Genomic DNA, 27239 nt, shown 5'->3' with positions numbered 1-27239 from the left:
TCATGATGTCACAGGATATTTATTTTAATGGAACAAATGAACGTATATTTAAGTTAAAAATCGAATTAATAAAGATACACCGTCAAATGAGCTAAGTTTGCTCTACATCTTCACGCGACATTCGTTCGATTACAACTGAGTCTCGTCATTCCCTCATTCGGGCAAAACACTCTTTTCCTTCTCTATTTCAAAAATATCCTCTCCCTCGCACTCATTCCTAACGAATACACCCTTTGTCCCAAAAAATGACCTCACTGTTCGTTACACAGGCCACCCTCAGTCACTCAAGAAACTCTCTCCAACCAAACAGGACCGAAATAAAACTGTCACACAGCATAAATACATTTCATTTCACACTTCACTCGAGCATACCCTAAACCAACTTTTCTTTTCGACTCAGTATTTTCCAAAGAACTTATTGTCTCTAATATTTAGGCTATAATGAATTCTTACTCTAAATATTCTGCTGACACAGCGCCTTCTCATTCCTGCGAACCATTTCAAAGGATTCTTTATTCAAACCACAATACACATACATATTCACTGATTCCACATATTGAATATTTCAATGAAATCGGCCAAAAGCTAATAGAAAGTTCAACACAAATCCAATAGAATTGTCTAGCAAATTCGTTACGTTTTTAATTTTTTTCGTGCGTGTTCTCTCGGGCAGAAAAGTTATTTCTGTCTCGGTTGAACCTCTAACCAGAATCCGCCCTTCGCCTTCATCGCAAATGTGTAGGGATCCAACTTTACTGGAGTAATCATTCTATCCGCAGGCTTTACTGAACACTTCCTCAAAATATGAACCAACAGTACTTTAGTCTCCAGAATCGCAAATCTGTTCCCAATACACATTCTGGGTCCGAGTCCAAATGCTAAGGAGGCAGCCGCGTGTGCTGATGTCTTCCCATCACTGATGAACCTTTCGGGATTGAAGACATCAGGATCGGGATATTGACTCGGATCTCTCAAAAGAGCGTAGTATGGAATCCATACGACGAATCCTGGCTTCAACAGCACCGGCTTTTTCCCAGAGAGCGGTGGAGGTAGCTCGAATTCTTTAGTGCAGACTCTATCCATAACTGCATTTACGGGATACATCCGCAGGGTTTCATTGACAACGGCATCGAGATAAACCATATTATTGACGGCTTCGTACGGAGGATTGTCTCCTTCCTCATCAAACACCTCATCCACTTCACTCTGGAGTCTCACCTGAATCTCGGGATTCTCCGCCATCATCTGCATCGCAAAACACATGAATGTTGACGTCGACTCGAATCCCCCGAAGAAGAAGACAAACGCTTGTGCCGTCATCTCCGGAATCGTCAGCACGCGTCCATGTCCCTCATTATTTCGCGTCTCCATCATCAGTTGAATCACATCGGGTCGAGTAATACCTTTCTCATCCCTCATTGCGATAGTATCCCTCACCAATTGAATGAAGAACTTTTCGACGTCATCACTCACTATTCTAATGCCCAATAATTTGGCAAGCCGTGGGACTTTTTGAACAAAAATCAATTTCAGAACGTTTAATCCTCCGAAATTCGTCGCCTTTCGTCCGAGAATGTAAAATTCATTGTTTGGATTTCTCATCGAGTCGACTTTCACTCCAAATGCACATGTACCGATGAGGTCATTGGCGTAACGAGTGAAGACGTCTTTGGAATCTATTTCAAGGGGTTTTTGGTGGGATCGTTCGGCGAGATAATCAGCGAAGGCAGCCGCACATTCAGACATGAGCTTGAACATTCCTTTCAACTTGCTGGAGGTGAAGGCTGGGGTCAACAGGTTCCTCACCTCCCGCCACTTGTTGTCGTGAAGGAAGAAGAGATTGTTTCCGAAGATGGGCTCGTCAGTTGGATCGACGAAGCCGTCATGATTGACGAAGTGGTCGAAGTACTTGACGGTTATTTGTTTGGTGAGTTCCAAGTCGCAGATCATCAGTGCCGAAGTCATCAGGAAACTCGTTCCAGCGTACTTGACCTTTGAATTCGCATTGTAGAATTCACTGACGCTCTCCGCTAAGGACACACCTCGCACCAAATTGCAGACTGAACCGGCCACTGCGGTGAGAGGTTTCACATGGGGAATCCCATTTTTCTCGAAAAAATTTTCCTTCTTCAGGAAGAAGTGGTAGAGGAGGTAGACGATGACGGTCGTTAGTAGAAAGGTGCACAGCTCCATGATCACTTTAACGCAATAGGAGAAAATTGCACGGGTGGGTCCAGTAGGTACGGGGCACAGTAGTTGACTGCTCCACTGGATGGTAATCTCGCGTGTCATCCAAGATAATACAGCGATCTCCTTGTCGATGCGGGGAATGTGTGGGTTGAGCTCGTTAGGTGGTACTACATATGCTTCCACCAAGATTCGCGAGAATTGTGGAATATTTTGAGATTCTTCTACCACGCACAAAAAAATTCAATTGATTTCTAATGAAATTTCTATTAACTTTTGGCCGAGTCTATTGAAATGTTCAGTAGAAAATTTTCCATACGAAAAGTCAATAGTTTTCAATTTTTCCGTACTATTTAGTTTATCGAGATGTTTTTTAGAGAATTTTGTTATCTTAAATTTTCAAAATTTTTTGTTTTCCAATGGAAATTTTGAAAGCGTTCAAATTTAAATTTTGGATTTTTTGTGTCATATGGACTCAGTATGAATGAAAAAGTCCGAATATGTAATTTGCAGACCAGGTATTTAGGTATTGTTGAATCCTATCGATCGGCATTAATTAAAATTTAATTCGAGTCGTTTTTTTAATTTTTAATTTTTTAATTTTTTTAAAAATCGGTTGTCCCACAATAACTTAAAAAAATGTTCTGAATTGATCGAATGATGGCTTAAAAAAATTGTTTCTGTCCTTTTGACCGAATGCAAAGATGAAGGCGATACAAATAATCGTTATTTTGATTTTTTTGAATATTTGTAAAAAAAATTTTTTTTGGAAAATCAAAATTGCGGGGATATCTTTGAATATCATGCTTCAAATGAATTCAATCATAGCTTAAAATATTTGCTTGAATGCCATTAAGTCGAAGTTGAAAGATGATTACGATAGCTATATTGATTGATTTGATTTTTGTGATGATACTAGAAAATTTCCAATTTTTCGCGAATTTCTCAGAAAGCTTTTTTTTGAGAAATTCGCGAAATAAAAAGAAACCTCCATAAAATTGGCATGAAAAGTATAAAAACTTTCAAAATAATATTCAATTGGCAAATACTAGAAAATCAATCACTCTAGAGTTGAATGATAAGTTCCTTTTAATCGAAGAATGTATTCCCGAAATTGTAGATACGCCGCAATTTCTAATACTTTGCTCCGCTTTTGAAAATGTATTCTGATGCATTTTTCAAAGAACATGAGTGACTTTAATTTTGTTAAAAATAATTGAGAAATTGCATAAATTAGCAGATGAAAAAATTAAAATAGGGATTCAAAATTTTCTTGCAGGGAAAAATATATCGCCAAATTAGTTTTATTCATCATAATTTGTTAAATCATCTCCTACAATCCCATTAAAGCGTTAATAATCACGAAGCACTCATATGATAAGGCAATCTTCTCTTCTTATTTCAGTAGACACCGACGCTGATTTATACATTGATATAAGAGTATTCTTTGTAGTATGAGGGAAAAAATTGGCCGTCTTGTTGACATTAATGAAGTTGTCGATGACATCACGATAACCTTGACGATGGGAAGAGACACCGCCTTCGCCTGGATTCTCAATGTAGATTCATCGATGATTCATTTTTCTCACAGCCATGATAGACAAATATATATGAACGTGCATTTTTTTTGCAGCAGCGATTATTACATCATTTGATATTAAACAATTATTTTTTAGTCCATAACAGTATCATCTTCAACATATCTTTAGAAAAAATTTCCCCGAAATCATGTTGAAATCGCAAAACAATTTTTTGTAGTCCAGCGTTCTTTTTTATATGTTCCGCGGCTGGAATTCGACCCAAAAACCCCCCTCGGCAATCATAGCCAAACTGGTTTTACTCAACCGCAGTGGTAGAATCATCTTCCTCCCAGGTCTCAACGAACACTTTCGCAAAAGGTGTACCAACAGTACTTTAGTTTCCAAAAGCGCGAATCTGTTCCCAATGCACATTCTGGGTCCTTGGCCGAATGCCAAAGAGTTCGCTGAATTTCCGGATAACCGACCATTTTTGATGAAGCGCTCGGGATCGAAGACATCAGGATCGGAGTAATTCTCAGGATCCCTCTGATAGGAGTAAACTGGGATCCAAACATTTTGCCCTGGTTTCAGCATCACCGGTATCTTCCCCGGTAGAGCCGGAGGTAATTCAAATTCCGCATTACATACCCTGTCCAGAAGTGCCCCGATCGGATACATTCGGAGTGTTTCATTGATCACAGCTTCGAGGTAAATCATGTTGACGACAGCTTCGTATGGAGGGTCTCCATTATGTTTATCGAAAGCCTCATCTATTTCCCTGTGGAGTCTCTCCTGAATATCTGCCCTTCCCGCGATCTCCTGAGCCGCAAAACACATCAAATACGACACAGTGTCAAATCCCCCGAGGAAAAAAATGAAGGCTTGGGACGTCATCTCCTCAATCGTCAGCTTGGGTCCTTCCTTATTATTTCTCGTCTCCATCATCAGTTGTATCATATCTGGCCTAGATATTCCTTTTTCATCCCTCATTGCGATGGTATCTCTCACGAGGTTATTGAAGAAGTTATTAACGTCGCTAGAGATGAGTCTGATATTGAGCAAGTTCGACAATTTTGGAAAACTTCGCAACACCCAGAATTTCAGGGATTTCAGCCCTTCGAAGTTGGTTGCTTCCTTCCCCAGAACGTAGAACTCGTTATTTCGGTTCCTGATGGAATCAACTTCAATCCCAAATGCACATGTACCTATGACGTCATTGGTGTAGCGGGTAAATGCGTCTTTGGAGTTGACCTCGTATGGTTTGTCTCGAGATTGTTCAGCGAAATAATCAGCGTAATTAGCAGCACATCCAGAAATGAGTTTGAACATGACCTTCATTTTGCTGGAGGTGAACGCAGGGCTCAGCAGATTTCTGATTGACCGCCATCTCTCATCGTGCAAAGAGAAGAGATTGTTACCGAAGAGGGGCTCCTGCTCGGGATCAGCGAAACTACGATGATTGACGAAATGATTGAAGTACTTGATAGTTATATTTTTCGCTAGCTCTTGGTCACGTATCAGCACAACTGGGCATCCAAAATCGAAGACTCCCACGTACTTGGCGTCTTTATTCAAGTTGTAAATCTTATTAATGACGGTCAATATGGATGCCTGTCGAAAAATTATCGGCGCCATGTTCCCCAGGAAGGAGACCGGCTTGACGTAGAGAATTCCATTTTTATCGAAGAAATTCTCTCCGCTGGAGAAACAGTAGCAGAGGAACAACACTAACGCAATTGTTGCTAATATTATCCAGAAGTCCATGGTAGAATCCAAAAATTATTTGATGTTGAAAACACGCTCAACGCCGGAGGTACAGGCGTACTGGCAAAAATTAATCTTCGGGGGGAATATCACATAATGGTGGGGGAGCAGCAATTGAATGCTACCATCTCTCCAGTAAGATAATGCACGGTTGGCTCTTCCACTCTTGAATAAGGATGACCGATGTTTGTAGATTAATCGAACACATCAATTTTTCATTCGATGTTTTCAGCGGCCGATTAATCGATTTTCGATTTCTTTTTCCAAACATCGATCTTTCTCACCAAGCTAACAAAATTTTTCATTTTTTTTATCGAATAATAATGTTGATTGATTGAGAATGAACAAAATCATAATTTATCTGCAATCAGAAGTCATTATTTTCTACAGTAAGTGCGTTGTAAGTGATAAGTGAACAAGTCCAGTCGTCTATTAGTTTTTTAAAATGTAAATTTTTAAAAAATTTTCACAATTTAAATTTTTAACAATTATTGTAATATAACGTCCGGCCACGAAAAATATCCAATATTTTTTTTTTCAGTAAATACGAGAAAAAAATTATTTTTTTAAATTTGTTTTTTTTTCCTGTGTAAGAAAAACATACATTTTTTTATATTTGGTATTTTTTTTAGAACAATCGATTCCCAACAGCGATGCTTTTTAAAACATCGCCCATCCCTACTCCTGAACAGAGCTGGACGCTATTTCATGAAAATCAAATAGAAATACTAATTCAAATAGTTCAGTACGATGAAATACTATTGGAAATATATATTTAAAGTTAACTATTTCGAGAACTATTGAAATATGGAGAAGAACTATTGAAATAAAATGATTATTTGATATTTTATTTTAACGAAACAGAAAATGAAATACTATTTACTATTTTATTTCACTGTTTCACTATTTGGTTTTACATAAAATATTTTTTTTCCCTGCGAATATTTTCCTTTCCTACCTCTTATCACCTTCACTGATCTCTCGCAGTGACGTAATTGCAATGAATTACGAAAAATTTTTTGAATGGACGCATTATCGGCGTTCGTCCATTCCCACACCTGGGTCTTTCGAAGAAAACTTTTTTTTCTCCCCGAAACTTTGTCACTGATGCTTAACAAATTGCAGCGCCATCCTACCCAACGCTGTACCTCCCAAATATTTAATTTTTGGTTTCGAATAGAAGCTTTGTAATCGTCCAAATTTAAGCTTTGATTTTTTTTGTGTTATATCAACGTTGGATAGTGACAGGAATCTCGCCAGTTATTTTTATCGTCAAGTTATTCAAAAAATTAACGACAAAATTCGATGAAACTTCATGTCTGCACTTTTGAGTGTTTAAAATAGATAAATATAGTTTCCTTTATTGGCTAGCACATTGTCAACAGTGTGAGGGGTAAGGAAAAAATAGCGTTCATAAAGTGCTAGCAGACATTTAAATGATTAATTATAAATGATTGACACGATAAAACAATTCAGAATTTTTTTACAATTTTCCGTTTACCACTCTGGATTATTATTATTATGTGAGATATTTAGTTCGCTAGCACATTGTCGTTTTGTGGCCAAAATTACTCGGGAGACCCTTTAAAGGATTTAAAATCGATGAAGTAGCCAAATGAATAAAAAATAACTTTCTGTCGGGAAGTTAATGAGTTCCAGACCTGAAAGGATATATGAATTAGGAGAACACAATAATTTGAAGTGGCAAAAATGAAAAGAAGAATAATTAAATGAGGGACAAGTGGAATATCGGGACGAGGGACGATGTGGAGGAATATAGAATTTTCATCCAGTGTTATACAAACATGTGAATTTTTTCTTCGGCCTTCAAATTTTGCAATTTCAATAGACAACAGCATTGATACGTGGATACAAAAACTCAGCTTTATAGTTGAAAAAAAAGATTACCCATCTTTTTCGTTAATGAATGAATGACATTACAATAGCCTTGATGATAATAATAGACGCCGTCTTCGTACGAGTTTCCATTATACATTGGCATTGATTAGTCAATTATTTATTTTTCTCATAGTCATGGTAGAAAAATATATATGGGATGCGTATTTTTATTCTGTATCGGCGATTATTGCATGATCAGATGTGAAGCGATTATTTTTCAGTCCATAACAGGGTCATATTCATTCGTTTTTGTACAAAAATAGTTTATATTCCATGGACACGAGAAATAATAAGGAAGGACCCAAGTTGACAATTGCACGGAGAAAAAAAATTCCAGAAAAATTACTGTGCCAGTACGATAAAATGGGTTCCTTTGGACGGACCCGGAAAAATTTTCGTGTCAGCACCGGAAAATTTTCTGTGGAGTACAAGAATTTTTCACGGTAAATTCGAGAAAAATTTCTGTAGCGCACGTCAGAAATTCTGGTGCTGGCACGAGAATTTTTCCTGGTCCACCCAAATGAACCTATTTTACCGTGCTACCACAGTAATTTTTCTGAAATTTTTTTCTCCGTGTGAAGACATGACTTCAATCATCAGCTTCAACTCACGATTTTTTCGCGAGTTCAGGGCATTCTTTTTTATATATTTCGCAGCTGGAATTCCACCCAGAATCCCCCCTCGACATCCACAGCGAAAGTGGTCCGGCTCAACTGTAGTGGTAGAATCATCTTTTTTCCGAGTCTCAACGAACACTTTCTCAAAAGGTGCACCAACAGTACTTTAGTTTTCAAAAGAGCGAATCTGTTCCCAATGCACATTCTGGGCCCTTGGCCAAATGTCAAAGAGTTAGTTGCATTGACCGTTAACCGTCCATCTTCGGAATACTTCTCAGGATCCCTCAGGACAAGATAAACTGCAATCCACACGTTTTGTCCTGGTTTCAACATCACCGGTTTCTGCCCCGGTAGAGCTGGCGGTAATTCAAATTCCGTATTGCATACCCTATTCAGAAAAGCAGCCACCGGATACATTCGGAGTCAAAGTCGAAGAATCCCACGTACTTGGCGTCTTTATTCAATTTGTAAATGTCATTGATGTTCTCCACCATGGGTTTCTGTCGAAAAATCGTCGGTGCCATGTTTCCCAAGAGGGGAACCGGCTTGACGTAGAGAACTCCATTTATATGATACGTGCGTGTAACCGCATGGGTTTCAGTTGATTATAGTCAAATGAAATCCGAAATAATGCATGACGCGCATGCACGTCACCTATTAAAAGAGAATAACAAGGAAGGAAATCTAAACTCCGAATAGTGAATACATGGAATGACTGAAAAATGAAAAGGTGATTTTCGAAGCAGATAAAATGAGCCAAAATCGTATAATTCCTGATAGTGATGAAGAGTTAGGCAGTGAGGAGAATTTATTTACTGATGAGGAGGAGTTTATTGGTGATGTGACATTTGAAGAAAATGGAAATAAAATATTCTCCGATTTTTCAATTACGTTTTGTATCATATTTTTTTATAATTATAACTTTCTTTTTTTTGCGAATTCTTAATGATTTTAAAAAATTGTATTTTGTAATTATTATAATTAATTTTTTTCAATTAAAAATACTTCACAAGTTTTTTGAACTACATATTTAATGAATATAATTAATTTTTTTTTCAGAAGTTCCGCATAATTTTTAAATCACACTTTTTTATAATTATTATTTTAAATAAATGTGATCTTTTTTCTTCAGTGGGGGGGGCTTCGCCCCCAACCCCCCACCCCCGGGGGGTTCGCCCCCTGAACACCCTTTTCTCGTGGGGGGCTTCGCCCCCCCCCCTCCACCCCCAGACTTCATCACGCACTTATATAAAATAGTATACGTAACACGTGCGGACAGCAAGCGGTCTCGGGCGGCTGCGCCGCCCTCGTGAGTAACCGCCTGCTTTCCGCACTAGTTGCGTAATGTACTATTTTATCGAAGAAATTCTCGCCGCTTGAGAAGTAGTAGTAGATGAACAACACTAAAGCAATTGTTGCTAATATCACCCAGAAACCTATGGTGAAATCCGAAAATTATTTGGCTTCGCATGCAGTGCAATGTACTGCTACACTGAGCGAAAATGCACTCATAAATGGTCCTTTAACTTTCTCGGTGTGTCAACAATACTCCGCTGATGCTGAGATAACACGCATTTCTCTATTAGATAAGATACGATAATAATAGCGACTTGAGTAGCCTACTACTTTGTATTGCACAATTTGTCTTCCTTTGTATATGTAATTTTGCCTCCCATTAATATTCAGCAGCACGCGCGATTTGCTTTGTAAATCACATAACAAACACTTCATTGATACGTGTAAATGTGATGGAATTTTTGCCTGATGGACTGATCGGAGGTACTGCTTGCGTAGCAAGCGTTCACGTAGGAAAAAATTTCACAGGAAAACTTCGGGAATTCGCTGGGCATTAACCCTGCACGGAGAGAAAAATACACCATATTTCCGTGAGAGTCCCTCCAAAAATTAGTGTGCTACTCACTAATGCTGGGACATAACAGGGGGTCACCAGAAAATTCGTATGTGGCACCCTAAGTTTTACGGGCATCGCGCGAAGTAGTGGCGCAAGTCCCTCTAAAAATTGGGGTGCCACATTCGAATTTTTCGATGACCCCCTGTTATGTCCCAGCATTGATGAGTAGCACACTAATTTTTGAAACATTTTTTTCTCAGTGTGTGACTCGCAAACCGTACGAAACCGTGCGAGTATGATGACTGCGCGCTGCGCGATATGTTACAAAATGTTGCCAAAGAAGTAACCTCGATCTCACTGGTGGGGAGCACGAGCATAAGTGGGGATTTGGGTAGAGTAGGGGGATACGGCTGAGGTTACTCCTTTGGCAAGGAGCACTTTAGTGATGAAATTTCAATGTACATTTTATTTTGACAATGTCAAAGATTATATGAGGTATTCCACGCCAAATGAGTCAACCGTTGACCCTCACCCTCTTGGAAATTGATGGCAATTTTTTCTGCGATTGGTGGGGTCAAAAAACTATCTCTCAATTTTTTTTAGATTTTTCCGACTGCCCAGTTTAGAGATATGATTTTTTTCTCGTTTTTCCGATTTTGTTCAATCAGAAAATTTTGATGCTTAATAAATCAAAATTTTTCATTTTTTACTGCCTATAAGAAAATTTTTAGGAAATTGTTTTTTCGATCTTTAGATGCTCATGTGACTTCCGTCGAAAAATGTACTAATTCATTTTTCCTTTAATTTTCGACGTCCGTCGAAAAATTCATTACATTCATTATTCTCTTTGATTAAATAAAATATTTTGAGTAATTACTATATTTCTATCATTTTAATTACAACTGGACATCACTAGATGTTTTCATTCGTTTAAATATTTTTCTCACCAACTTGAATAGTTATTTTCCTACGACTCGAGAGTGCAGCTCCACAAAATAAATTATCAAGAGTACACGATTTTTAAGTACATTTCCGGGGAAACTCATAAAATGAAAAAATAAAGTTCGAATGATAAGCTGCCAAAACACTCTTCGAGTGTTTGTCCCTGGTGATATTTTGTATATTTTATGACTTGCAGGCGACTGCATGTCGCGGACGTAGGGTCTAAGGTCTGGTACCAGACCCTCTAAATCTTCAGAATTTTCCGTTGGACATGAAACTTTCTCACCCGCCTACGCCCTATGCACCCACCCGGCGAATAAGGGAGATAAACACGAAATTTCAACGGTCAAGGGACACGTGCATAATATTTCTAATTTCTGAATAATTCTTTTTACAAAATACTTTTTCATAACGATGATAATTGATCAAATCGAATTGAATAGTAAATTATTTTAAAATTCTCAATTCCGAGAATTTCGGATTATCAAAATAATATTCACTGAACTAAATTCAATTATAATGCGAACACCTTAAATTTTATTAATTGACTTCTTGAATTTTGGGATGAATGAATCCATCAATTAAATGAATTACTGTTTAATTGAAAATATTTGAATCTGTTAAATCAAGATGGGATTTTAATGTGAACTGAAAAATATCGTTTACTTTTAAATATTATACGACTGTGAACAATTTTATCATTAATTGTTCGGAGCTATACTCCAAAAATATTCTTTAAATATTTTGTATGCGTTTTCTAAATGATCAATTTATTATTTCATCGAATTTTTCCTTACGATAAATTTTGGTTTTAATAATTAATGAAATAAAATAATTAATTAATTAAAATTATTATTTCAAATGAAATGAGAATGTGGAAGGAAAAATAGAATTTCTTGAAACAATCCCGTTCGTCGTTGAAGGTAGAAAAGTCCGCCTACACCCCAACATCCTCATGTGGAAGGGATGGAGTTTAACCCTGAAACATTGGGACCAGATTAAAATTTAGACTCAGTAGAGTTAGGTTACTTAAAACATCTTCTATTTTCTTTGTAAACAAATACCTTGTGTTCACTCAAAACTATTTTTTGTTTTTCAAGAGTTCGATTAAATTGAGAGATAAAGTTACTGTCAAATCACCCATGATTTGATATAACACTCACAATAACGAATTTTCGAAAAAAAAAAGTTGAAAAAGTTGAATTTTGAAAATTATGTCACCTTTGATTTGTTTCATTTTTTTCAGTAATTTTTATAATCAAAACAAGTATTTTGAGCCGTCATACAAGTTGGGGATCCTCTTTGGATCTATTTTATTTTTAATTTTTTCTCTTCAAAATTCCGCAAATTTGGTCAAAACGCCCCAAACGACTTTGATTATGTATCAAAAAAATATGGAATATATAGCTATACAGTCAAATTCACTCCATACTGTCTATAATCAAAGTCAATCAGCGCCATTTTCGGGTGTTAATCGCGACGTACTTGTAAGATAAGGCAATCATTTTTATTTCAATAGACAACAACAATTGTAGTAGGAAAAACACATTACCCGTTCCTTCCATTAATGAGTGAATGACATTATAATTACCTTAAGGATAGTAGTAGATGCTTTTTTCGAATGAGTTACCAATGTACATTGACATTGATTCGTCAGTGATTGATTTTTCTCATAGTAATGGTAGAAAAATATATATGGAAGTGTTTTTTTATTTTATCTCAGCGATTATTACATCATTTGATATGAAGTAATTATCTTTCAGACTATAACAGGGTCATATTCATCAATTTTTAACAAAAATATCCACCCTGAATCATATTTACATCGCAAAACAATTTCTTGTATTCCAGCATTATTTATATCTTTCGCGGCTGTAATTCCACCCAGAATCCGCCCTCGGCAGCCATAGCGAAAGTGGTCCTGCTCAACCGTACTGGTAGAATCATCTTTTTACCAGGTCTCAACGAACACTTTCTCAAAAGGTGCACCAACAGTACTTTAGTTTCCAAAAGAGCGAATCTGTTCCCAATGCACATTCTGGGGCCCCGGCCGAATGTCAAAGAGTTAGCTGAATTGGCGGATGGCCGTCCATTTTTGATGAAGCGCTCGGGATCGAAGACCTCAGGATCGGGGTAATTTTCAGGATCTCTCTGGTACGAGTAAACTGGAATCCACACGTTTTGCCCTGGTTTCAACATCACCGGTTTCTTCCCCGGTAGAGCCGGAGGTAATTCAAATTCCGTATTGCATACCCTGTCCAGAAATGCACCGATCGGATACATTCGGAGTGCTTCATTGATTACAGCTTCGAGGTAAACCATGTTGGCGACAGCTTCATATGGAGGGTCTCCATCGTGATTATCGAAAACCTCATCTACTTCCCTCTGGAGCCTCTCCTGAATATCTGCTCGCCCTGCGATCTCCTGAGCCGCAAAACACATCAAGTTTGACGCAGTGTCAAATCCCCCGAAGAAAAAAACGAAGGCTTGAGAAGTCATTTCTTCAATCGTCAGCTTGGGTCCCTCTCCTTCCTTATTATTTCTCGTCTCCATCATCAGTTGGATCATATCTGGTCTAGATATTCCTCTTTCGTCCCTCATCGCGATAGTATCTCTCACAAGGTTATTGAAGAAGACATCAACGTCACTAGAGATGACTCTCATATTGAATAATTTTGTCAATTTTGGAAAACTTCGCACCGCGAAGAATTTTATAGATTGCAGCCCTTCAAAGGTGGTTGCTTTCCTACCCAAAACGTAGAACTCGTTATTTCGGCTCCTGATGGAATCAACTTTAACCCCAAATGCACATGTACCTATGACGTCATTGGTGTAGCGGGTAAAAGCGTCTTTGGAGTTGACCTCGTATGGTTTATCTCGAGATTGTTCAGCGAAATAATCAGCGTAAGTAGCAGCACACTCAGACATGAGTTTGAACATGGCCTTCATTTTGCTGGAGGTGAACGCGGGGCTCAGCAGATTTCTGATCGACCGCCATCTCTCATCGTGCAAAGAGAAGAGATTGTTACCGAAGAGGGGCTCCTGCTCAGGATCAACGAAGCCACGATGATTGACGAAATGGTCGAAGTACTTGACAGTTATATTTTTCGCTAGTTCTTGGTCACGTATCAGCACAACTGGGCATCCAAAGTCGAAGAATCCTACGTACTTGGCGTCTTTATTCAATTTGTAAATGTCATTGATGGTCTCCACCATGGGTTTCTGTCGAAAAATCATCGGCGCCATGTTCCCCAGGAAGGGAACCGGCTTGACGTAGAGAATTCCATTTTTATCAAAGAAATTCTCTCCGCTGGAGAAGTAGTAGTAGAAGAACAACACTAAGACGATTGTTGCTAATATTATCCAGAAGTCCATGGTGAAATCTGAAAATTATTTGATGTTGAACACTTTGAATGTCGGAGGTACACTGTTGGCTTGTTATGCCCTGAGATGCACTGTTTCACTGAGCATTACTGCACTCGTGTATGATCATTTAACTCAGTTGACGCATCAACACTACTCTGCTGACCGTGAGATAGAACGCAATTCTGTATAACGCAGGGAACGATGATGATATAGCGTGTCCGATCTACTGTTTTGTGCTGCACCATTTGTTTTCACTGCGTATGCCTTTTTTCTGTTGGTACTCAGTACCACGCGTAATTTGCCTTGTAAATCACACAAACAAACATTTGACTGATACTTGGAAATGCGGTGGAATTATCGATAAAAAACGTTCACCTTTGATTTTAGCTTTAAAAAAGTCGAAATCTTGTTGAAAAACATAAGTTCGAGGATCTTATCACCCACTGATATGATGACTCTTACCGAGTAACATGATGTTTCACTGAGTGAAATGTCACTGAGTGATGTTTTAATGCTTTTTCATCATCAATGCATTGATGGCGGGCCTCCAAACTTTATAGTTTTATGTTTCAGACCATTCGACGTCGTTTTCAAACACAATTGGAAAATGTGAAAATGGAACGATTACAATGCTTCCCTTCCGAAACAAAAACACGATGGAATGGATGATTGATTGTTGTAATGATTTACGCCTTCGATTTATTGTCCGCGATGGCAATAATTGTAATCAATAAATATTGGCTGTGAGTGATCGATAAATGACAAGTGCAAAAACTAATGTTATCTTTTAATTAACTTTATCAACAGCTATTTTTGATGTAGCAAGACTTGATAAGATCGAAAAACAACATGAGACTGAGAAAATTTATAGCATCAGTTTCCAACGAGTGTAACCTAGTATCAGCGGAAAATATAATATATGAATAAAGACAATTATGTAGTAAATCATCAGTACATTATCAATTCAATTATTCAACAAATAAACGACAAAATTTGATTAGACTTCATGCCCGTATTTTTTAGGGTTTAGTACAGATAAATATAGTTTCCTTTGTTGGCTAGCACATAGTCGACAGTGTGAGGGGTAAGGGACACAATAGCGTTCATAAAGCTCATGTGTATAAGCAGAGACTTGAATGATTAATTACAACCGAGCGAAAAGATAAAACTACTCAAAGTTTTTTTGTGACCCTTATTCTGACCCTCATGATCATTATTTTGACCCTCGTGACCGTTATTTTGAACCTTGCGAACCTTAATTGTGGAGTCTTAATTTCGAATCCAAATTTTTTTAATTTATATTGTTTTTCTAATTTTTTTAAATTGAAATTTTGTTAGATATTGGGTAATGAATTGGACTACCTCTCTATAAAATTTCAGCTCGATCGGTCCATTGGTTTTTGAGAAAGAGCAATTGGTTTTTGTTTGATTTTTCGTGAATATCTCAAAAAGTATGCAACCGATTTCAATATTTTTTTTCAAAATGTTCGTCTCGATGTCTTCTATCTCAATCAATCAAAATATGCATACCCGTTTATACAAAGTTTTTGAGATATTTCCATTTTACCGTTTTTTGTTTAAAATCCTTGTACGTCCGCGCTCTCGCTTTCGCAAAAGTCGAGATATCAACTTGAAATTTGGCATGGAGGTATCTCTTATCATTTTGATGTTTGGTATTGAACTTGGACTGAATCCGATGAATAGATCCTGAGATATTCAATTTTATATGATACGTGCGTGTAACCGCATGGGTTTCAGTTGACTATAGTCAACTGGAAAGTAGCGGTTTCAAACGTCTTCACACACTCAACTGAAACCCACTGTTCCNTCACACTTATTTATAATTATTTTTTAAAATAAATGTGATCTTTTTTCTTCAGTGGGGGGGGGCTTCGCCCCCTGGACCCCCTTTTCTCGTGGGGGGCTTCGCCCGTCACACTCCCTCCCCCTCCGCCCCCCGACTTTATCGCGCACTTATCATATAAAATAGTATACGCAACACATGCGAACAACAGGCGGTATCACTCGGGCGGCTGCGCCGCCCTCGTGAGTAACCGCCTGCTTTCCGCACTAGTTGCATAATGTACTATTGTATGAATTTATGTACTTCATTTAGTAAGTATACTATAATTACAGATTGATTTTCAATTTCCGTTCGTTTTTTGCTTCAGAATGGAAGCATTGCATTCGTTCAAAATGCCTGTAGGAGCTCTAACTCTTGAAAAAAACAAGATATTAACTCGAAATTTGGTACAGGTTTCTACTAAAAAAAATATCCTGCCCAAATCATTCGGAAGCTGACCATCAGTTTACTGATGGCAAAAAACGAGATTCACATACGACTTAGTAAAACATCTGCAGTCGCATACGCGCTGTCGTCTACTTGTTTTTCATTACACTGATAGACAGGATTAATTATTGTTAACATATGGATTTGGTTGGAGTCTAGGGTCTATTTCGTCTCACCAAATGTTCATTCGTTGATAGTTAACGAATCTCGTTTGGAATAAATGAATCATTCTATCAGTGTACAATTTATAAAATCACCTTTTACATTCATATAAAAGTGTCAATAATCGCGACGTAATTATAAGATAAGGCAATCCCTTTTTTAATTTTAGTAGACAATAACAATGATTCATACGTTGATATAAACACTCTATATTGCAGTAAAACATTGCCCGTTCTTTCCATTAATGAGTGAATGAAATTACAATAGCCTTGACCATAGTAATAGATGTTGTCTTCGGACGAGTTTTCAATGTACCTTGACATTGATTCGTCAGTAATTTATTTCTCTCACTCATGGTAGAAAAATATGTGGATGTAAATTTTTATTTTGTATCAGCGATAATTACATCATTTGATATGAAGCAATTTTTTTTCAATCCATAACAGTGTCATATGTAGTCATTTTTTACAATAATAATTACCCTAAATTATATTTACATCGCAGAACAATTTTTTGTATCCCAACATTCTTTTTTATATGTTTCGCGGCTGGAATTCCACCCAGAATCCCCCCTCGGCAGTCATAGCGAAAGTGGTTCTACTCAACCGTAACGGTAGAATCATCTTTTTCCCAGGTCTTAACGAACACTTCCGCAACAGGTGCACCAAGAGTACTTTAGTTTCCAAAAGCGCAAACCTGTTTCCAATGCACATCCTGGGTCCTTGGCCGAAGGTCAAAGAGTTGGCTGAATTGGCGGCTGACCGTCCATTTTTGATGAAGCGCTCGGGATCGAAGACGTCAGGATTGGAGTAATTCTCAGGATCTCTCTGGATAGGATACACTGGAATCCACACGTTTTGTCCTGGTTTCAACATCACCGGTTTCTTTCCCGGTAGAGCTGGCGGTAATTCAAATTCCGTATTGCATACCCTGTCCAGAAAAGCAGCCACCGGATACATTCGGAGTGCTTCATTGATTACAGCGTCGAGATAAACCATGTTGGCAACAGCTTCGTATGGAGGATCTCCATCATACTTATCGAAAGCCTCATCTATCTCCCTCTGGACCTTTTCCTGGATATCGGCCCTCGCTGCGATCTCGTGAGCCGCAAAACACATCAAGGTCGAAGAAGTGTCAAAGCCCCCGAAGAAGAAAATGAAGGCTTGAGAAGTCATCTCTTTAATCGTCAGCTTGGGTCCCTCTCCTTCCTTATTCTTCCTCGTCTCCATCATCAGTTGGATCATATCTGGTCTATATATTCCTTTTTCGTCCCTCATCGCGATGGTATCTCTCACAAGTTTATTGAAGAAGACGTCAACGTCACTAGAGATGACTCTGACATTGAAAAATTTCGACAATTTCGGAAAACTTCGTACCGCAAAGAATTTTATGGACTGTATCCCGTCAAAGTTAGTTGCTTTTCTGCCCAGAACGTAGAACTCGTTATTTCGGTTCCTGATGGAATCAATTTTAATTCCAAATGCACATGTACCGATGACGTCATTGGTGTAGCGGGTAAATGTGTCTTTGGAATTGACCTCGTATGGTTTGTCTCGAGATTGTTCAGCGAAATAATCAGCGTAAGTAGCAGCACACTCAGACATGAGTTTGAACATGCCCTTCATTTTGCTGGAGGTGAACGCAGGGCTCAGCAGATTTCTGATCGACCGCCATCTCTCATCGTGCAACGAGAAGAGATTGTTACCGAAGAGGGGCTCCTGCTCGGGATCCACGAAGCCACGATGATTGACAAAATGATCGAAGTACTTGACAGTTATATTTTTCGCGAGTTCTTGGTCACGTATCATCACAACTGGGCATCCAAAGTCGAAGAATCCCACGTACTTGGCGTCTTTATTCAATTTGTAAATGTTATTGATGTTCTCCACCATGGGTAGCTGCCGAAAAATTGTCGGTGCCATGTTTCCCAAAAAGGGAATCGGCTTGACGTAGAGAATCCCATGTTTATCGAAGAAATTCTCTTCGCTGGAGAAGTAGTAGTAGAGGAACAACACTAAGACAATTGTTGCTAATATCATCCAGAAGTACATGGTGAAATCCAGGAATTATTTGATGTTGAACACTTTGAATGTCGGAGGTGGACTGTTAGCTTCGTATGCAATGAAATGTACTGCTGCCCTGTCCAGTAATACACTCATAAATGATCATTCATGGTTATTTATGTGTTGGCGTATCAACACTACTCCGTTAACACTGAGATAACACTTATTTCTGTATCAGGTAAGGTACGATGATGATGACTTGCGTAATCTACAATTTTGTATTGCAAAAGTTGTCTTCGTTGGTATACGTAATTCTCCTTCCTACTGGTATTCAGTACCATTTGCAATTTGCCTTGTAAATCACACAATAAACACTTCACTGACACTTGGAAATGTAATGGAATTATTGGATGATGGAGTGGATTGCTTGCGTAGAAAACGGTCACGTAGTAAAAAATTTCACATGAAAACCTAGGGAATTCGCTGGGAATTCAACTCTATCAGTTTTTGGCCGATTCTATTAAACTATTTTCTATAGAAATTCCTTGGCTTAAATTTTTCAAGTTTCTGCCTCCGAATGGAAGTTTTGTCATCATTCAAATCCAAGTTTTGGATTTTTTGCGTTGTATCAACTCAGTATGATTCAAAAAATCCAAAAATTCAATTCTTCGACCTCATCCGTACCTGTGTGTATATACGTATATAACAAAGTTTTCCTATTGTTCGCTAATGAATGGATGAAATTGAATCTTTTTTTTTTTCAAATGTAGGTATTGTTGAGCCCTATTGATCGTCATTAATTAAAATTTAAATCATCCATTAAATTTTTCAATTTTCGAATTTTTTTCAAAAATTGGCTGTTCCATGCTAACTAAAAAAAATGTTCTGAATTGGTTGAATGATGACTTGAAAAATTTGTTTGGATGTCCTTTTGACTTCGTTCGGAGATGAAGGCGATAGCAATAATCGCTAATTTCATTTTTTTTGAAAAAATAAATGAAAAATTTTTTCATTTTTCGTATATCATGCTTTAAATGAATTCAATCATAGCTTAAAATGTTTGTTTTAATGCCATAAAGTCGATGTTTTTTTACGGCCTTTTGAGTCCCCTTTTCGGGTCTCATTTCGGCATACTCTGTCCAACCCTATGCATGCGGCTGTGGAGAGAAAAATACACGACAATCTCGTGGAAGGTCCCTCCAAAAATTAGTTTATGCCTCTAGGGACGGAAAACCGCGATTCTAACCTCGCTTTGCTCGATTAAATCGCGGTTTTCAGTCCTCGAGGCATAAAATATCGTGTGCCATCTGGCAGTAAAAGTATTTTCTGACGTCACATTCGTCAGAAAATACTTTTACTCCCCAGAGGCACAATATACTATTGCTACCCACCAACACGGAGACGTATCGGGGAGTACGCTAATAATAGAAATGTAACACTTCTATCATTCGGGGGAGCAAGGTAGAATACTAGGTGCCACTCGCTACGAAGTTGCGCGCTCGGGCATCCAAAAATTAGTGTCCACTAAAATTTGAACTCAATGCGATACTCCACGTGCATTGCGAGCCAAATACATCTTTTAAATCACAGAGGTCACCACTTAGTAATGGAGAGCAGACAAAAATTCAGTGAGTGGCACACTAAAATTTGGAGAGGGCCCAGCCAGTTTTTCATCTCTGGTTCCATAAAAATATGATTCCTAAAACTAGTTTCTAATGAGCGGAAAAAAGTCGGGTGCAGCACAGGAAAGTTTGGGGAGCGGTAGTCGAAATGATTGTCAGAATCCAATTTGTATAGAGTATTCTCCATTTTTTGTGCCCCCTTCAGGACGTCCCATGCGTTGGTGAGAAGGTACACTAATTCTTGAAAGATTTTTCTCTCCGTGTATAGAACATAGGATTAGCATGGGAAACCACAGGAAACCCGTGCCGGTACATGCGATGACTCCATTACCAATCTCCCGCTCGCCGGAGTCTTCCGTTGAAAAATCCAGTTCCACGGGGAATCGAACTCACAACTAACCTTTCGCATACTAGACTTCCGTCCAGCCCATTCGGCCACCGACATCGGTATAAAGTCGAAGTCAAAAGATGATTACGATAGCTATATTGGTTGATTTAATTTTCATAATTATGAAAATTTCAAAGGTAATAAAATACGCATCTGCTCATTTATTAAAAGCTCTCCATTTTTTGATTGAATACTGCCGACAAATGCTACTTAATTGAAATGAATTTTTCGTCAATTGATTTCATTCAACCACTGGCGGCGATGGCGGCAACTGTAAAAAAACGCAAAGAAATGATTTATTATTGCGATTTATTACACCTTCAATGCATTATCTGCGATGATATTAAGATTACGTTGACTCTTTCAATCAGCAAATCTCGTCTGCTAGTGTTCGATAAACGAACATTGCAAAAATCAACTTTGTCTGCATCAATAGCTATTTATCGATCTAGCAAAATTTGATAAGATGAGAACATAAGATTGAGGACGTAAGATTGAGGAAATTGATAAAATCATTTTCGAATGTGAAAATTTATTCTCTTCTTAACTGTTCTTTCACATACTCCTCGGTTGAAACTCCACCCAGAAGCCGCCCTTAGCCCTCATGAGAAAGCTCGTCTTGCTCAGCTTCAAGGGAGTAATCATTCTCTTACCCGGCTTTAGCGAGCACTTCCTCAGGAGATGAACAAACAGGATCTTAGTCTCCAGAAGTGCAAATCTGTTGGCAATGCACATTCTGGGTCCCTGCCCGAATGAGATGGAGTTGGCCGAGTTGACGGATGGTTTCCCATTTTTGATGAAGCGTTCGGGATCAAAGACATCCGGATCGGAAAAATTCTCCGGATCCCTTTGAAAGCAATAAACTGGAATCCACACGATGTCACCAGGTTTCAACATCACTGGATCCTTCCCAGGTAGGACTGGGGGTAATTCAAATTCTGCATTGCAAACCCTGTCCAGAAATGCAAAGACCGGATACATCCGCAGTGCTTCACTGATCACTGCATCAAGATAAACCATGTTATTAATAGCTTCGTATGTAGGCTCTCCGTCATGCTCTTCGTAAACCCGATCTACTTCCCTCCGGAGTTTCTCCTGAACATGCGGCTTCTCAGCTATCTCTTGTGCCACAAAACACATGAATGTTGAGGAAGTTTCGTAACCCCCGAAGAAGAAGCTGAATGCTTGAGAAGTCATCTCGAGGGTCGTCAGCTTGGCTCCATCTCCCCCCGCCTTATTTCTCGTTTCCATCATCAGTTGGACCATATCCGGTCTAGATATTCCCTTTTCGTCCCTCATTGCGATGGTGTCTTTAACAAGCTTGTTGAAGAAAGCGACAACGTCATCAGTGATGAACTTAATGTTGAATAATTTACAGAATGTCGGAACTAATCGTAATAAGACTACTCTGAATCCTGGCAATCCCTCAAAACTCGTCGATTTTTTGCCCACTGCGTAAAAGTAATTATTGCGATCTCTGATGGAATCAATGGTCACGCCGAAAGCAAAGGTTCCTATGACGTCGTTGGTATATCTTGCAAATGTATCTTTGGTGTTGAGCTCAAGTGGTCTGTCTCGAGATTGCTCAGCGAAGTAATCTACGTAATTCTTGGCGCACTCGGAAATAATCTTGAAGAGACCCTTCATTTTACTAGACGTGAAAGCCGGAGTCATCACGTTCCTGATCTCACGCCACTTGTGGTCATGCAAGTTGAAGAGAATATTCCCGAAAAGAGGATCTTGCTCGGATCTGATGAAGTCACGGTGATTGACGAAATAGTCGAAGTACTTGACAGTGATATTTTTAGCAAGTTCACGATCACGAATCATCACTATTGGAGTCTCAAAATCAAGGAATCCCACGTACTTGGCGTTCTTATTCAAATCGTAGGTTCTCTGCATTGTTTCGAAGAGGGACATCTGCTGGAATAAGAACATCGGCGCCATGTTCCCAAGTAGAGGTACAGGTTTGACGTAGGGGATGCCGTGTTTATCGAAGAAATTCTCTCGGGTGGAGAAGTAATAGTAGAGGAGCAGAATTACCAGAATTGTTGCGAAAATCGTCGAAAATTCCATAACAGATTGGTGCAGAACTTTTCACTGCTATCGGGACAAATTTTTATTTCAACTGTGCCATATTATCTCAGACCTTAATTTATAATTTGATCGCGAGGAAGATAATGCGATGTATACAATTATTATTACATGATAGGCGTTTTTGGGGAGACAGATAAAACGATCAGTCAAAAGTAAGCACTCGCGGTTATTTCTTTTTGTAATACTTGCCTGAAAAGTTCACTTTTCGAAACCGTTTAGTGTGTGTAAAGTGGTTGTTTTGTAAAAGTTGAGAGTCCGCGATCTCCCATATATCCACGGTAGAAATTACCTTGAATTCACAGGAAAACGTCTCGTATATCCACGGTCGAAGTTACCGTGGAGCGTGTGAATAGACACTGCCAATTAAAAATACTAATCTATGAATTGAATTTTAATTAACCCTTAAGTGGTCGCGCTTTTTTAGCGCCTCCCTCGCTCTATAGGCGACGTATGGTTTGGCGGGGATTCCCTCACGATGCGACCATTTAGGGTTAATGGCGATTGGTGGATCTCAACAATACCTACATTTGAAAAAAAAAAAATATTCAATTCCATCCATTCATTAGCGTACAATTGAAGAAAAACTTCATTCCATACGTACACACATACACATGCGTACGAACGAGGTCTAAAAATTCTATTTCCGGCCTTTTTGGAAAATGCTGGGTCGATATAACACAAAACATCGAAAACATAAATTTGAAAGATGACAAAGCTTCCATTCGAAAACAAAAATTAGTCACATATATAAACATAACATTCATGTGGTTTAAGAATAATCGGGCGAGCCTGGAGGGTTAGAAAAAAAGCAGCGATTTTTCTCTTTTATTTTTTACGTATTCTTTAAATGATGGAAAAGGCGTGTGCAAAGTTTCAGATTGCTGGGGTACATGGTTAATTTATTATGAATTTTTGAAAAAGTGGTGATTTAACCCGTGATCTTGTGGAAATTACAAAAAAAACTGCAAAACTCAAGGAAAAAAAGCAGCCAAAGTCATGAAACTTTGGACGCATTTAGAACATGTGATCAATGATTTTTTGAGTGAAAAAGATTGTCGCCTAGGAGCATTGTTTATTAATAATAGCGAAAAAAGTACTGAAAAATGAAATTTCTGCGCACGCAGCCCAAACGAGCAGCAACGTCTCAAGTACCGATCGGGTGGGGGGAGCGCGGTCAATTTAAACGTCTCTTGAGAGAGAGCGATGAAGCGCTGTGATTGGAGCTCCCTCGAGCCAGTGGTACCAGCTCCTGGTGAAAAAAAAAACACTACCGACGATGTTGCCACTTTTTCGCATGGATTAATATTTTTTCATTTATTAAAAAAAAAAACAATCTGAAAACCATTCAATGCGTGGAACAGATACAAATAAATTTGATTAGCTCCAAAAATAATTTTTAACCGGAGATACTCCCTAATATTGCCTGAATTTTGAATCCGAATGGGAAAAATTTTTTTGTTCAGCAATTGGTTTTCTGCAGGAAAACAATAGAAACCCCTCCGCCTCACCTCCTACATTTCCTCCTCGCCCGATTATCCTTAAAAACATCATATTGTGTTTCGTGAGCCTAAAATTAGTTATCCTCACAAAAATAATGAAACTCGGATCTTGAAGATTACAATGCCTCCATTCGAAAGCAAGAGAATTTCCCTATGAAATAAAAAATTATCATTAAGGTCTCCATACATTTCCAGAGGAGTGAGGGATACGTCCAGGGGAAAGACCTCGTACTCGTACAGAGCAAGTTTCTATTATATGATAGAAAGTATATTCCGCAGACCATTGATCCCTTCAACCCTCTTCAAAAATCGCAATCTGATGTGCCAGATGCAGGTCCTCCGCTGACCCCTGTCCAGGTGAAAATCGATTCTCCTTTCCACTCTTTTGCGCGAGTATTAATTCATAGAAGTGTGCAATAAATAAACATTTCAAAAATAAATTTGTATTTTTATCAACGATTATTTTCTCGCCGCACGAGGCAATTCTTTCGTGATATCAATTGACAAGAACAATGATTCGTAGATTGATATCAAGATTACAACTGAGATAAGTAGATACCAGCCATTTTGGGATCTGAAGTTCTTATATATTTGATAGCTTCATCGAAAATGAATTAAATATTTTTCGTGGTACACCGTCTGTGTGACGTCATTAGCGATTTCAAAGCGTTTGAAATATTCAACTTTTAACAATTAATTATTTATTAATGAGCAATATTTTGAATGTTTGTGCAGGGGGAAAGGAATTATTCAGGTCCCAAATTTGAGATTAGAAAATTGAAAAAAATTCCCGCAAGTTTTCTTATTAAATTTGTCATCACGTGCGCCGAAGGCGAGTGCTACCCTCCCAGTGGTCAAAGAGCACTTTTTCCACGAAGATCAAACCCTATTTTTCATTAAGATGTGTGTCAAAAAAGACTCAACACGCTCCACGTGCGTAAAATTTCACTTTGCGCACACGTGATGAAACAGAGTATTAAAGAATACTTAAGCTACCACGAATTCTTGTTTTTCCTATTGCGTCTTCATATATTCCTCGGTTGGAACTCCACCCAGAATCCCCCTTCAGCGGTCATAACGAAGCTCGTCTTGCTCACCCTCATCGGAGTGATCATCTTCTTGCCCGGCTTCAGCGAGCACTTCCTCAGTAGATGAACAAACAGTATCTTGGTCTCCAAAAGTGCAAATCTGTTCCCAATGCACATTCTAGGGCCCTGGCCGAACGTCAACGAGTTAGCCGAGTGGCCGGACGACTTATCATTCTTAATAAAGCGCTCGGGATCGAAGACGTCCGGATCTGGGAAATTCTCCGGATCCCTTTGGAAACTGTAGACTGGAATCCACACAATGTCACCTGGTTTCATCATGACTGGTTTACCCCCCGGTAGAGCTGGAGGTAATTCAAATTCCGCAGTGCAAATTCTGTCCAGGAATGGACCGATCGGATACATCCGGAGTGTCTCACTGATCACAGCATCGAGATAAACCATGTTATTAACAGCCTCGTACGGAGGGTCTTCCTCATGCTCTTCAAAAAGCTGATCCACTTCCCTCTGGAGTTTCTCCTGTACATGCGGCTTCTCAGCGATCTCTTGAGCCACAAAACACATGAGCGTTGAGGAAGTGTCGAAGCCCCCGAAGAAGAAGCCGTACGCCTGCGAAGTCATCTCAAGAAGCGTCAGCTTGGATCCCTCTCCCTCCTTATTATTCCTCGTTTCCATCATCAGTTGAATCATGTCCGGCCTAGATATTCCCTTCTCATCCCTCATTGCGATGGTGTCCTTAACAAGATTAGTGAAAAAAGCGACCGCATCGTCGGTGACAAATTTAATGTTAAATAATTTACACAAAGTCGGAACAAATCGCATCAACGTCAGTCTCCATGCTCCTACCCCCTCAAAACTCGTGGATTTTCTCCCTAGAACGTAGAAATCGTTATCTCGATTTCTTATCGAATCAATGGTAACTCCAAAGGCGAAGGTTCCGATGACGTCATTGGTGTAGCGTGTGAATGCATCTTTGGTATTGAATTCGGCTGGTTTTTCTTGAGACTGTTCGACGAAATAGTCGGCGTAATTAGAGGCACATTCAGCAACGAGTTTGTACGTGCCCTTCATCTTACTGGAGGTGAATGCCGGGGTCATCACTGCCCTGATCTTCCGCCACTTGTCGTCGCGCATTGTAAAGAGAAGATTTCCGAAGAGAGGATCCAGATCGGATGTGATGAAGTCACGGTGATTGACGAAATGGTCAAAGTTCTTGACAGTGATATTTTTAACGAGGTCACGGTCACGAAGCATCACTATTGGGGTTTTAAAGTCAAAGAATCCCACGTAGTTGGCGTTCTTATCCAAATAGTAGGTCTTCTGAATGAGCTCGAAGATGGACATTCTCCTCAGGAGTGTCGGCCCCATGTTGCCGAGGAGAGGAATAGGCTTGATGTGGGGAATGCCATGTTTACTGAAGTAGTCGTTCTGGTTGGAGAAATAATAGTAGATCAACAGAATCACTAGGAGTGTTCCCAAAATCGTCCAAAATTCCATGTCGAAATTTAACGGAGTTTTCTGAACTACGCTTCGATGGCTGTCGTGAAATGCTTCTGACACAAGATCTGATTTTCTACTGTACAACGTTTGCACATGACCGCTTAACGCCGTTCGCATATTAGCTGCCGCGTCATGGCCTCGGCAAACCATTCATCCTGGACATCTGTGTGAGTGACGAAGATGAGTCGTACAGTGTGTTAGCCTGTTATGATCAATTTGTTTTTGTTTGTGATGCGCATCCGTGTAGTTTCATTCGCTGGGTCGACCCGGAAAATGCGATTAAATTATTCTAATGATTGAGTAATTAGGTTTTTCACTTTTGGAATAAAAAAAATTAATACAAAAAATTGGTAATATCCCCCTACGGGAGGATTTTCTCAACACAATTTTTCAAATAAAAAATGAAAAAAAGAAAAATTTTCTTGAATGAAAAAAGTGAATAATTTTTTTGTGGAAAAAACAAAATTATTGGTTTAATTTTCAAA

General features: G+C 38.8%; 5 protein-coding genes across 5 annotated transcripts; all 5 read right to left on the bottom strand.

Annotated features, from left to right (window-relative positions):
* Positions 1 to 2481, bottom strand: LOC107041572 (cytochrome P450 9e2-like). The gene has a single exon (XM_015262174.1). It carries the CDS (start codon positions 2290 to 2292, stop codon positions 679 to 681), a length of 1614 nt encoding a protein of 537 aa, XP_015117660.1. The 5' UTR covers positions 2293 to 2481; the 3' UTR covers positions 1 to 678.
* Positions 2482 to 3475: 994 nt separating this feature from the next.
* Positions 3476 to 5565, bottom strand: LOC107041571 (cytochrome P450 9e2-like). The gene has a single exon (XM_015262173.2). The coding sequence runs from the start codon at positions 5469 to 5471 to the stop codon at positions 3960 to 3962; it is 1512 nt and encodes a 503-aa protein (XP_015117659.1). The 5' UTR covers positions 5472 to 5565; the 3' UTR covers positions 3476 to 3959.
* A 6908-nt stretch (positions 5566 to 12473) lies between these two features.
* LOC107041570 (cytochrome P450 9e2) lies at positions 12474 to 14424 on the bottom strand. The gene has a single exon (XM_015262171.2). The coding sequence runs from the start codon at positions 14154 to 14156 to the stop codon at positions 12639 to 12641; it is 1518 nt and encodes a 505-aa protein (XP_015117657.1). The 5' UTR covers positions 14157 to 14424; the 3' UTR covers positions 12474 to 12638.
* A 2244-nt stretch (positions 14425 to 16668) lies between these two features.
* On the bottom strand, positions 16669 to 23035 carry LOC107041535. The gene is made up of 2 exons (XM_015262130.1): positions 21170 to 23035; positions 16669 to 18664 (listed from the first exon to the last, which is right to left on the bottom strand). Exons 1-2 carry the CDS (start codon positions 22686 to 22688, stop codon positions 17133 to 17135), a joined length of 3051 nt encoding a protein of 1016 aa, XP_015117616.1. The 5' UTR covers positions 22689 to 23035; the 3' UTR covers positions 16669 to 17132.
* A 1596-nt stretch (positions 23036 to 24631) lies between these two features.
* LOC107041545 (cytochrome P450 9e2) lies at positions 24632 to 26817 on the bottom strand. Its single transcript, XM_015262140.1, has one exon. It carries the CDS (start codon positions 26749 to 26751, stop codon positions 25234 to 25236), a length of 1518 nt encoding a protein of 505 aa, XP_015117626.1. The 5' UTR covers positions 26752 to 26817; the 3' UTR covers positions 24632 to 25233.
* Positions 26818 to 27239: the final 422 nt, after the last annotated feature.

Source organism: Diachasma alloeum, unplaced genomic scaffold (assembly GCF_001412515.2).
Source record: "Diachasma alloeum isolate Michigan unplaced genomic scaffold, Dall2.0 Dall_scaffold_00368, whole genome shotgun sequence".
In the NCBI taxonomy this organism is placed as follows: domain Eukaryota; kingdom Metazoa; phylum Arthropoda; class Insecta; order Hymenoptera; family Braconidae; genus Diachasma; species Diachasma alloeum.
The sequence above is the reverse complement of the archived record's forward strand: the minus strand, read 5'-3'. Positions and strand labels throughout refer to the sequence as shown.

Excerpts from the sequence above, each read along its gene's own strand:
- LOC107041572 (XM_015262174.1), bottom strand. The coding sequence starts at position 2,292 with ATGACACGCGAGATTACCATCCAGTGGAGCAGTCAACTACTGTGCCCC.
- LOC107041571 (XM_015262173.2), bottom strand. The coding sequence starts at position 5,471 with ATGGACTTCTGGATAATATTAGCAACAATTGCGTTAGTGTTGTTCCTC.
- LOC107041570 (XM_015262171.2), bottom strand. The coding sequence starts at position 14,156 with ATGGACTTCTGGATAATATTAGCAACAATCGTCTTAGTGTTGTTCTTC.
- LOC107041535 (XM_015262130.1), bottom strand. The coding sequence starts at position 22,688 with ATGGAATTTTCGACGATTTTCGCAACAATTCTGGTAATTCTGCTCCTC. Across the intron at positions 18,665-21,169 it reads GTTTCAACCGAGGAGTATGT|TCCTGGATTTCACCATGTAC; the intron begins GAAAGAACAGTT and ends ACATCAAATAAT.
- LOC107041545 (XM_015262140.1), bottom strand. The coding sequence starts at position 26,751 with ATGGAATTTTGGACGATTTTGGGAACACTCCTAGTGATTCTGTTGATC.